Source organism: Labrus bergylta, chromosome 11 (genome assembly GCF_963930695.1).
Source record: "Labrus bergylta chromosome 11, fLabBer1.1, whole genome shotgun sequence".
Taxonomy (NCBI): domain Eukaryota; kingdom Metazoa; phylum Chordata; class Actinopteri; order Labriformes; family Labridae; genus Labrus; species Labrus bergylta.
The window spans coordinates 21901074-21913690 of NC_089205.1; the positions used below are offsets into that span (position 1 = coordinate 21901074).

Below are 12617 nucleotides of genomic sequence, written 5' to 3' on the forward strand. Positions count from 1 at the left end.
TGTTTTTTTTCCATCAACATTTTATGACAGGAGAAATAAATAGTGTTATTTCATAATGAGCCCCTGATCCTCTGACAGAGACTTGTACAAAGATATTTGTTGTTTAATACATTTTAGACTCAGAAAACAGGAAAACAATTACAATGTTACAAAAATTAAAGGAGCAGAAATGATCAGACTTTTAGGAAACACAGTCTTGCGATGTAACGAGAGTCCTAAAATAAAGAGATGACTAACCACCATCCAACCTCTGCTGCGGTCAAATCAAACCCCCCTACGCCTTGGTGATGTAACCTTCCTTGATTAGGAAATCGTAGATTTTGCGCGTCTTGTTGACGTCGATCTTGATCAGCGCTCTGGCCTGTGCGAGCCGCAGTCCGCCCTGCCGTCTGCACTCATTCAGCAAAGCCTGTTTGTACTCCAGGTAGGCCCCTGGCACCAGACGCACCACCTGGCATAACTACAAGCAAAAAACACACATCGGTTAAAGAGTAGTTGACTTTATAGGTAGGATAGCTTATTTTAGGAGGGCTGTATGGGAGGCTGTGGCTCAGTTGGAGTGTCGGACTTTTCTAAAATGGAAGGTCCAGGGTTCAATCCCCAGGTCCTGTAGCCACATGTCTAATGTGTCCTTTGGCAAGACACTAGACCCAAAATTGTTCCAGCTGCTTAATCTGCAGTGTGTGAATGTGAATGTTGATTAGTAAATACTGATGGTCACTTCACAAAGCAGCCTCTCTCATCAGTGTGTGAATGGATAGATGTGACCTGCAGTGTAAAAGCACTTTGAGTAGTCAGAAGACTAGAAAAGAGCTATACAGGCTCAAGTCCATTTACCATTTGAACTATATAAAGGTTCTTCTATAATCAGAAAAGTTTCTTGTATATAAACATTTGAGTTGAATTCTTTGATTTGAAAATTAAACATCTCAGTTTTCCTTACATGTCCAAAATGAAAAGGTTTTTTTATTTCACATCATTCAAAGTTAAATGTCAGTTTATTTAAATAACTTAACCCTATGAGACCTGCAAAATAAAGCGTCAACAAACATTAAAGTCAAATCAGGGCAAATGTTGTGTATACACTTTTGTCTTGCTAAACAATAAACACAATGCAGTGCAGCTCTAAATACATGTTTGTGGTGCATGCATTGTGTCTGCTGTAGAATAACGCAAAAATGATCTTCCAAACACAGCCTTCCTCAGGGTCTGTTTATATCCCACATGTCCCATCATTAAACCTGCTTTTGCAAGGAGAGAGTTTTTCATTCTAACCTGAGGTACATTCTGTGTGACTCATTTTAAACCTGCAGAAAACACATCAAACCTATGCTAACTGCTCCCCTATTGAATGCATATAGGATAAGCAGAGACACATAAATACCACTGTTTGGTTGCTGGATGTGTCTGAATCAGTAAATCCTGGCCACAGTATGTGGAAAGCGATTAGGGAGGCTGTTTGATGCAGCCATGAGGAGGCTGTGATAGCAAGATTTTGTATTGTGCTCAATTGTGGCCTTTGAGAAACAATGCTGCCTTTTGTTATGTTTAGTTACATCAGAAAACTGTTCATTTTAAGCATACAGAGGTCTTTCTGTTTGACATTTTGGGCACAAAAGGTCAAACAGAAAAGCTCCTCAGATATGAAATACGATGTACCTCTTTCTCCCGCTCGTTGAGTTTCTCCGTCCCCGGCAGGCCTGTCAGGTTGAGAGGAGGAGCGCTCCGCCTACCTGTTGCTGTGGAGCACAAATTCAACAACAATCAACATCTCAGAGAACATATCAGAACCCTGACAACATGCAGCTCATTACTTTGCTTGGAAGAGGCGGGAGAAAAAAGTATTTGCCATGTGCACATTTTGTAAATATAGCCTTGTGAAAGCGTGTGTCCAATTTGTACGGAGAAACAGCGAGAGATAAATATGCAAGGGGGGGGGGGGGGGGGTGGGGTTATATTTGGAGTGTATTTATGGATGAGCATGTGCATTAATATGACTGTGCCTGGGGCAATGCCAACACGACAAGAGAGGGAAAGACGCACAGGGGGAGAGGAGGGGAGAAGCTTCGTACCTGACACTGTGATTGTTGTGACAGCTGGAGTGATGCCGGCATCTCTGTGATCACAGAAGAGAGTGTTAGCATCTCTGCATGCTTATTTATACACACACACACACACACACACACACACACACACACACAAAAGTCCTACTTACTCACAGCATTTCTGGGTTATGTTCACTATTTCTACTCCAGGATCATTATCCAAAAAAGATGAATCATCGCATTCAAGTTTGGTTTTTTTAGGTGAAATAATTAGAGGAGCTTGGATGCCACCCACTGAAAGGGCCTTGGATGAAAACAAAAAAACAAAAGCAGCAGCACAAAAGAAGACTAAAAAGAAAGACGAGACTGAGGTAAAAGTAGGATGCACGGTAACATCAAGGTCTGCAGTGTTCATCTGAGATTGAGGTGACAGAGGTCAGCGTGTCCTCAGAGCACAACTTCACCAGCCTTTCATTTACACACTGGGTTAACAGGCAGGACGTCTTACATTGCAGCTTGTTTGCTAAGCCACTGCTGGCACGCTCTGCCGTCCTGGATGTACTGCAGCACGTCGCACAACATGGTCCGCTTCCGACGCTCGTCCTCCCGCATTCGCTTCGCCCGCTCATACACCTTGGCACCTGAACGCGGGGACACAGAGTGTTCAGCCGGAAAGGATTTAGTACCAAATATAAATTAACTCTCTCAAAGTGATAATTCAGAGTTTTTAAGTGGTTTTTAATGAATTAGCTTGTTTTAATTTACCCAAATAATTCATTATGTAAATGGTGTTTGCAGGTCTTATATTAATTCTGCAAACAATTCTCTGATATCTTTTAAAGACTAGCTGATAAAGCAACTCAATAGAACATTCAGCGGAGCTTTACTATTGTGTGCCCTGCATCAACAAACTGGCCAAACATTATAATTCTGATCCAAAGACCTGATCCACTGAGCTGCTGCTTCTGCACATAATAATTAAAACAATTTAGAGCCAAACTCATAATAAAGACTGCAGCTCACATCTGGATATGAATACATTTCCTCTGCTTGCTCATGCGACTTTAGAACAAAGTTTCTTTGAACAAAGAAGTGAAAAGGTCAGACATGACTCACTGCAGAAAGACTTGATCCCTGCTTTTCTGTACTCCTGCAGCCTGCGGATCTCTCTCCGCAGCTCAAACTCCACTGGAAGAGAAAAAGAGATAAAGGCAAATCTTTACATTCGGCTACAAAGAGGTGTACCTGCTCTATCTCTCAATAGTTTTTGGTACCACTTAAGTTCACAAGGAGTTCAAGACATAAACAATGTGCATGTTGTCGACACATTTAAGGGAAACTTTATAAATTTGATCTGCATTAAAACATTCTAATTTCTGTTCACTGAATATGAAGAAACAGTTAGCGACCATTAGCTCATGGGGGAAAGAGCTAGCCAGGCTCTGCTGTCGTGATGAAACTGAAGCTAAAGCTTCCCTTTAATAGAATGAAATAGAGTTTCAAGTCATTGGTTAATTACCCCACTTTAATTTTTCTCTTTAGCTTCACCAACAATGATATCTTGGTGTCAACTTTTAGATGTAAAGCTTAAGAGTTTAAAGCTTTGAAAAAAAACAGCAATACTGTCCATTGACCGTAAATAAGGTAACATTAAGCCACTATATATTTCCCTCAGGGGTTGGTTGAGACCAGAAGCAGAGCTAAAGCAAAGTGAAATGGACATTTAGATTGATCAAAGGGAACAAATATTGCTCCAGAACAAGGCTAACTTGTTCTTATGGATACACTCTGGATGCAATCTGCACATTGACACTTTACACTGTTTACATTTTGTATATCTAAATATTTCTTTTGAAGTTTTACATTATATTCTACATTACTGTATATATGTGTATTAGTCATTTTTGAGTGTTTATTGCATGGCCTCGTGGAACAGTCTTTACATTTCACTGCACATCTGTATGAGCATGTGACAAATACAAATCTGGAATCTACACAAGTAAACAAAGAGATGTACATGACAGCCAAAGTGCTTCGTAAAAGAGAAATCTCCAAAAATAGAAAAGAATAAGATATTCTCACATTACCCAGCTGGAAAAATCAATAATAAAATCCTTTAACCAACACTATCTGGAAATGTTGAGGCAGACTGGCTGAAAAGGGAGTAAATGTATTCTGTGTGTCTGTTATTGTGCCACATTTTCTCAGAGCCTAATCATGTGTACTCAGCCAGATACTAACGTGCGTGGCTTTCGATGAATTTGTCATGTTCAATCGGTCCAACAACCCTGGCAAATCGTCTCATGACGTCATAGAGCTCCTGCACCTCCTTTGGGTAACATCGCTCCAGCACTGACGGAGAGAGGAGAAGAGAGGAATGAGTGGGCAGCAGATACAAAGAAAGAATAACACAGAAATATGAAAGAAAGATCCACTCCTTTAGATACTGTGACACATGGAGAGTTTTATCTCGGTTTCTTTCTGTTTAGCTGATTTCCCTCAAACTGCACTGACTACTTTACCGCCAAGGATCAGGGAAAACATGTCGCTCTTAATGAACTGTGAGTTTAAATTAGGGTTTGGCGATATGGACTAAAAACACAGAGCCAACATTAATCAATCAATGAGCAACAATCAGCAAAGTTAAAGTGGAAATACAAAGTGTCCTATAAGAGGCAGAGACCTTGGACAAAACCGGACTCGTGATGAACAGCCATCTGCCGATCTGTGCTGGGCTTAAAAAAAATGGAATAGAGGTAGATGAATATATCCATCACCACAGTTATTCTGTGACTGTCGTGGGTTATACTCTCTGAAGGCTGTTTGTTTGCATCTGCACATTGACATTCAAGCCTCTGATAACATCTCCTGTAAGTATTTTTCATGACATTCAACAGACAAACTGGACCTAAAGATTCCAGTTTCATGGCTAACAGACATTTTAGAATATTGATTTATTTTTTCAGAGTATTTCCATTGTACTTATTCAGCTCCTGATTGAAAGGCACAAAATAAAAATAAAAATCGACATTAAACCGTCAGACTCTGCAACCTTCGCTGCATCAAAAATGATCCTCTCTCTCTGAGATTGGTCACAGAAACGCTCCTTCAATGTGTTTCCATCAGCACTTAGCTCACTCCACAAGCAGACACACTCTTAAGAGCTTGTTGTGTTTGTCTCGAAGCATCGGCCGCGTTGCTGAGTAACAGACAAGTGTCAAAGCTGGAGAGGAAAGCTGTTGTGTGGGTGTGAGGAGTGCTTCATGCGTGTGTGTGTGTGTGTGTGTGTGTGTGTGTGTGTGTTTGTCCGTCAAGTTCCTTCATAAGTCTCCTATATTTGAGTGCTAATTAGCAGCTGCCATCTCTGGATAAACACATGAAGTCATGCTCTGAATAAGACAGCGGACACACAGAATAATGTTGTCCCAAAAGTGATATCAGCACTGGACCTTTATGTAGTTGCACACAAACAGTGATAGCAAACAAATGCAACAATAACAAAACACACACTTGAATCATTTAAAGTAAGCAGCACGTTCAGGACTTCACACAAACTGCTGCTCTGAAACGACACACTGGTCAATCTGCCTCTAGCACTCATGGAGACCTGATACTGTGAGCCTCCCGGGCTCGAACAGTGCTTCTATTATTGCATGTGAGACACACACACACACGCACACGCACACGCACACGCACACGCACACGCACACGCACGCACACTGCAGAGACACACACAATCTTTGACAGTCTCCATGACAACCAGTCTGCAGCTCTACAGCTACTCTGACTTCCCTTTTGTCTTGAAAGACCGGAGAGATAAGGGAGTGGAGGGGGGAAAAAATGGAGGAGGGCTAACTGGAGGCAGGAGGATACATAAATAAAACATGAAGGGAGAGGAAGTGTTCAACTCCCCGACCACAGGCGATTTCACAGAGCAACACGTGGGAGGTAAACAACGGAGGCTGGGTGGTCGGACTGGGTTTAAAAAATAATAATAATTGGAAAGCTCCCTTCATAGCAGCCCCTCATTGTCTGTCTGACCTCTAATGTAGAAAACCCAAGATGCAAAGAACATTACAGGGCTCGCTGCAATCCAACCTGTGACAGGTGGATCAATAAACAAAGCCCCCTGCATTTTAAGCCATTATGTTTGCAGCGCTCATCGCATGGGAACTATTCACAGGCAAGCCATTATGCCGTTGCACACTGCCTCTGTGGACTATTAGCAGCCCTGATCGTAAATACGAGCCCCGTCACTTGCCACACTTCTGGTACATGAGGGGACTCAAAGGCTAACGGGGGTAATTACACCCGAGTTGTTTGCATGCATCCATAGAAACCCTCAGCAGCGATTTGGCCGGTAGGTATCAGGTGCCACCATGAAATGCTATGAATAAATACTGACCGGCTGAGCCCGGTTGAGTTTCATGTGAGTTATGACTTACTCTGAAATTTCCGCAGGTTGATCAGACCGTGGTCTCGGATTATCCTGGAAGAAATGGAGATGAAGATTTATTAATATGCAAATGACTTTTCTGATTGCTAGGTGCTTGCAAAATTAAACCTGGCATTTACTCAAATGTAATTATGTTGGTTGTTACAGTCTCTATAAAGTCATTATGGCAAATAGAAAACGGAACATGTATCTGCCTTAATCACAGCGGCTACGTGAGATTTGTGCAATAATTGGAATTTAAATTATGATTATAAGGTCTGTAGCAAGCTCCCTCAAAAGGTCAGAGGTCAAAATGTCAGTGGTGTTGGCACGTGAAACGCGCCTTGAAGCCTCTCTGACAAGTTACAAGTTAACAGAGATAAAACAAGGATTATGGGAAGAGGTGACATGCCATTCCACCATTCTTGGGGAGCACACACTCTTTACAGCTGATTTAGTGATGGATGCATTACACCGAGGACTGACTGCGTGCATGTTGAAGAATGACAGCTAACGGGCAGAAGGTGGAGGAGACAACTGACTGACACCTTTAGAAAAGAGGGGAAACATATTCTTATTATCTATAGTATGGAAATGTAACAAGGGCTGCCACTGCCCCCTTGAGCAAGTCAATGAGAGGTCAGGACAAAAACATTCAAATGCTCAACACAACAACTTTCCTAAATCCCGAGGGGAGCTCTAGACAAACAGCAATCAAATACATTCACTCAGTTACCGGTTTGTAAGGAACACCAGCAGGCTGAATCGACCGTGGCTTATTTGTGCTTCAAAAACTTAGACAGGTGTGTCTTCAACTTTATGACCATTCTGGAGGATGCAGCTTATTTTTCTTTCAATTGTATTGTATTAAAAAGGAGCAATACGTTACTCTGACATGAAGCCAATCAAATGATGTCTTTTTGGATTTGCAAAATGACAATCAGTTTATTATTCAGTGTTGCCTATTATTTTACTGTCCACTAATTATGTGAGCTTTTAAGTCAAACATACATCCATGGGGGCACCAGTGGCCTAGTGGTTAGTGCCTGCGCCCCACATACGAAGGCTGTAATCTTCTAAGCAGGCGGCCTGGGTTTGAATCCGGCCTGTGGCTCCCTCCCCAACTTCTGACTCTATCCACTGTCCTATCTCGAAAATAAACCTTTAAAAAACACATACATCCAAGAAGGACAAAATGTGTTCTTTTTGTAAATCAGGTGTGCTAAAGGTTCACAATGAGACGGACACTTCACCTCGCCTCTTAAGTAATCATGAACACAGCTTATATGTTGCACCTGAATGAATGAATCCCTGTGGCTTCTAATGAGAGCTTAACAAAAGTCTGGAATATACAATTATAATCACTCTTAGAGACTCTACCCCAGTCTCTAAGGTCTCGAGTCTGCCAAGCACTTTTAACAAATAATTAAAAGTTTGGATTTTAATTGTAAATATATGAACTTTACAAACTGATTAATATTAAAACAATACAGACAAGGGGTTTCATAATATTAGCCTTGTAAATTTCAGGTCAGTATGAAATGCATTTATTCAACATGAAACTACAAATATCCAAAGGGAAATGAGGGTGTGAAATGTTAGGAGCTTGTAGTGCCACCTTGTGACAGATAGGGGTTATTACATGAAAACAAAAACACTGTATTCATCTTTGAGTGTATAAAAAGTGGACCTACTTTTTCCTCCGCTGCCTTTCCTTTAATCTTGAATGATAAATGTCGACAACTGAAAGCTTAAGAGCTGAAACAGAGCAGTGACACAGTTAGAAATGTAGCGTTCATTAAGATCACATCATTGACTTTTGTTGTTAATGAAAAAAATGAAATACGGTCCATTGAGATTCTACCCACCACGTAGGATGTCTGAGTCATCATCCACAAAGTCGATGTCTTTTAGATCCCATTCTGCATAGTTGTCAAACTCCTAACAGGTCAGAGAAGAAGGACTTTTATCATCTGCTGCAGTGATCTAACTGCACTTTAGCCAACCAATGATCCCAGATAAGAGCTCATATTCAAACATTGTTTACAGGGCTATAGAGTCACAGTAAACAATGGCATGAGTCACTTTTTCAATCACAATAAAAAAGACATTTAGTGGCTGTTTCATGTTGATGAAAAGTACAGAACTAACGTATCCCCTCACCTCCATGAAGTCTGCTCTGGCAGGCATGTATCCCGCCATATCTCGAGACAGCACTGAGTCAAATGTGGGCCGAGGGGGATCATCTGTGGCTGTAACATCAAGGAAACAAGGCCCAAAGCAGTAATTAACATTTCAGTACCAAAATGCAATAAATGTGAATTTGGCATAAAACAAAGAATGGGCTACCTGCAAACTTCTTCTGCAAAATCACTTACAGTAAGAAATACAACAACTTTTTTATTTTTTGCCTGCATTAACATGACACTGTGAAAACTGTTTGTCAAGCTCTCAAACACTGCAACAGATGGAGACCTGAATCCAGATAGGCACTGAGACAAGTTCTTAACACACCAACTGTTTCTGTTCAACAGGCCACTGGCTTTTGGGTTTTAAGTTCACTTCCTTTTTAAACTTGTAAATATTTTCTTTTGGCCACCCTGGAGGCCCATAATCAAGGTTACTATCATTTTTTTTAAACTTACAGTTTAATATCAGCAGCAGACAACAGGAAATACATAAATATAGCAACTCATATTTAATAGTGTGTGTGAAAACCTTGTTCCCAGATGCGAGGGAGGAATCCCTTAAGGATTTACATGTTACAATTTCTCCTGTGTATATAAGAGTATAATGTGGATACTGACGTTTGAAAGGAATAGCGCCCTCTGCAAAGCGTGAGTCTTTGGTTTTCCGAAGGCTCAGCAGGGTGGAGGAGAAGAGCGGGTTATTGATGAAGTTCTTCATGTAGTGGCTCTCACATTCCTCTTTGGTTTTAGTGCGCATCTGATATGCCACATCCTGCCTGTAGGAGAATGAGTTGCAGAAATAAAATCTGGGAATATGCATCAATAGCTCACAGGAAGTTTGCAATGTACATGAATCATTTACCAGGCTATTGTTGCCATATTACAACATATAGTACACTGTGGTTATTTGTCTTAATGATAATACACACAACCAAGTCACACAAGGTTTCTTAGAACAAAGTTAAGCTTGAAAAAAAAAAATCATTGTTCTCAACAAAAGCATATCATGCTCTAGACAATTAAATATTTACAGATTGTATGTTCCAAATTAAATCAGTCTACAGAACAGCATCATTGTTTATGATAATTGCAGCCTGCTGGGCTGGGATTTCTGTTTCCTGTGAACTCAATTATTTTGCCCCCATAATCTTACGCATCTTATTTTTCAGTCATGTGCAACATAGTAAAGAGAAAGGGAACACTCAATTATTCATCTACAAGTCAATCATTTTTAATTTCACATTTTAGTAAACACTGGAAGATAGGGATCCCACTGGGTACAGAGATATTATTTATTTGATTATGCAAATCTATTTATCTGGATTTGTTTTCACATTAAAAAGGGAGGGGGGGTTGTTTTTGTATTGTTCACTAGTTTGGACACCATGTAAAGTCTCCTTGGGTCCCTTGAAAGGAGCTCTATACATTCGATGTATTAATTAATTTTACACAAACTACACAAAGTGCTCACCAGTTTCCAAAGCCACAGTCCATGACCGCCTCCAACAGAGCCATCTCTTCCTGCGCTGTCCATCCCGGCTCCAGGACGGGGAAATCTGATGTCTGCACGAGGATAAAACATCAATTCTCAGATGGACTTCTGTCCAGATGTCTGTCGACGACAACTTGTAATATACTTACCATGATTTCATATTTGTGATCACTCTGATGCTTCTTGTATTCAAATCCTTTGGTGAAACACTGAAATTAAGTTTGACATCAGTCAGATTGAGTGGTCTGACAACAACCAAGAGACAACAACACAATAGGTGAGTGTATTTGTCAAGCACACACCTGTAAGCAGAGTAGAAAAGGTGAGGGTCCACATTCTGCACACTTGATGTATGGCTCAGTCAGATAGGATGAGCAGCCTCTGCAGGGTGGCTTATCAAAAGGATCATCTGGAGTGGGAATAAAAATAAATAAAAAACACAAAATTAAAGTTTACAACAAGGAAAAACCCACCTTTGTTACACCTGAGCTTCTGTGCACAGATTTGAAGTTTATCACTGACTTCCCCAGAGAGCGTCAAGGAGGCCTGAAGTTAAAGCCAACATGTGATGGTAAACAAACCAGATAGCAACCTTTTGTGAAATATCGCGGACTTCTAGAAAGCATGTCAAAACAGTAAATCCCCGAGAGAGCACTTGATACACGTACTCCACCAGAAAAACGTATAAAAAGGCAGATAAATACGCGCAGCTGTAAATACAGAGCAAAGCTAGCGTAGTGTGCTAACGTGAGGGACACAATGCTACAGTTAAACTAATGTGTTTATCTGACAAAGGAAGCGGCCTGTTAACGTAAACATGCAGCGGTAACATGGAAATATATAATATGAGCGGCACTTACTCCCAAACGACGCAAGACGGTCCATAAGACAATGTTTTTACAAAACTAATAACAGAAAGGCTATTTTTTCTGTTTTTTCTTCTTCTTCTTCTTTCAGTTTTAATGCAGCTTGCGCCCTTTGCTGCTGCAATACCGCCACCTGCTGGAGACAGTGCACTCCCACAGTGAGGCCCCTTCAGCCTTACCTTACCGCTAAGTTGTTCGACTTTCTGCTATTTAGTACACCACCTGTTTACGTTAAGTTATCAAATATCAAACTCTTACCTCACTTGATTTCAGGGTTGAAACTTGGGCTAAACAATTTGTGGGAAAAATAGGCCTATAATATTTTTTGTAAAGATGTTATTGTAGCTCATAAATAGATTTTGAAATGTCGTCCCTTAACATCCTGATCCAGATTCTTGCCCATTACCCTGATTTTGTCAGATGGTTTTTTTTTTTTTTTTAACAGTTTCTTTGTCAATGATTATCCACATTCTTAACTTTAATACATCCAAATGAATATGCCCTCAGTGTTTTATTTAACTACATTGAAAAGTGAGCGAGTTCTATGATAATCCTAACAAAGGATTGGAGAGAGCAGAGACTGAGCACCTAAAAAAACGTTTTTTACTTTTAATTTACACATTTTTGAAACAGAACAATGACAACAAGTAATAAACAGTCAGAAAAAAGAAAACAAAATACAAAAGCAGGACAAATGTTGACGGGGTCATGGAGTGATTAGTAAAAATTTAAGACTAGAACTTTTGATTGATTTTTAAAACCAAGATTGATCAATAAGTGTCTCTTGGGCTCAAGTCTTTCTTAACATAACTGCTTCTCCATGTTTGTAAAAAATGCTTTAAATGAAAAACAAACATTATTTCAATGAATTGCGTAGACATACATGTATACTTCAGGAATAAAAGTGAGTAGGGTCATACTCAATTCCACCACAGAGTGGCGATCTTGCACCATTTCTGCTGAGAAAACAATAAACTCACTGCAAGTCCCTCTTTGTCTTTCTCTGAGCAAACACCACCACCTGAGCCTCTTAAAGGCCAGTTTGAGTTAGGCTGGATGAGGGCCACAGAATGATGAATATGGGACTGCACTACATTGACCCCCTTCACTGTAGCACTTTTATTTCATAAAACTCTCCCACTACAGCTTCAATTGTTGGAGTATTGCTTTCCTTAAAAACAGATCACTCTGATGCAATAAATATCTATTATCCCTGATATTTTCCAGTGCCTGAGTCCAGCTTGGGCCCCCGGATCAAAAACAACTCCTCAAGGACATGCTCAAAGAGGGATCTGGCAAAACACATTTTTCCAAACCTTGATACATAAAACTGCAACTCTGCCTGTGTCTATACCAATAAAAGCAAGTGAGAATGTGTGTTTGTGTTGTAATTTGGCTGTAACTACCTTTTTATTCAATACAGATGTGGCATCAGCATGTTAATGAAAACAGCTGCATCTCAAATGATGAGCACTGGCACCAGAGATATGTATTATTAATCATCACTTTACAACCAAAGGCACAACTGTTAGTGACATTTAGGGAGGAATTGTTGTGATATTTATGTTTTATTAAACGTGATGCTCTGCA

General features: G+C 40.3%; 1 protein-coding gene across 1 annotated transcript; it reads right to left on the reverse strand.

Annotated features, from left to right (window-relative positions):
- Positions 1-11159, reverse strand: tada2a (transcriptional adaptor 2A). Its single transcript, XM_020651039.3, has 15 exons — positions 11022-11159; positions 10464-10570; positions 10311-10370; positions 10141-10232; positions 9288-9445; positions 8644-8732; positions 8349-8421; positions 8175-8238; positions 6491-6534; positions 4287-4397; positions 3162-3233; positions 2554-2686; positions 2073-2116; positions 1660-1739; positions 1-460 (listed from the first exon to the last, which is right to left on the reverse strand). The coding sequence occupies exons 1-15, from the start codon at positions 11044-11046 to the stop codon at positions 275-277; spliced, it is 1338 nt and encodes a 445-aa protein (XP_020506695.2). The 5' UTR covers positions 11047-11159; the 3' UTR covers positions 1-274.
- Positions 11160-12617: the final 1458 nt, after the last annotated feature.

Bases quoted from the DNA above. Each gene is read 5' to 3' on its own strand.
- tada2a (XM_020651039.3), bottom strand. From the start codon at position 11,046: ATGGACCGTCTTGCGTCGTTTGGGA. The intron at 8,239-8,348 runs GTGGGTAGAATC...GCTCTGTTTCAG, and splicing joins TGACTCAGACATCCTACGTG to CTCTTAAGCTTTCAGTTGTC. The intron at 3,234-4,286 runs GTTAGTATCTGG...TTTCTCTTCCAG, and splicing joins ATTCATCGAAAGCCACGCAC to TGGAGTTTGAGCTGCGGAGA.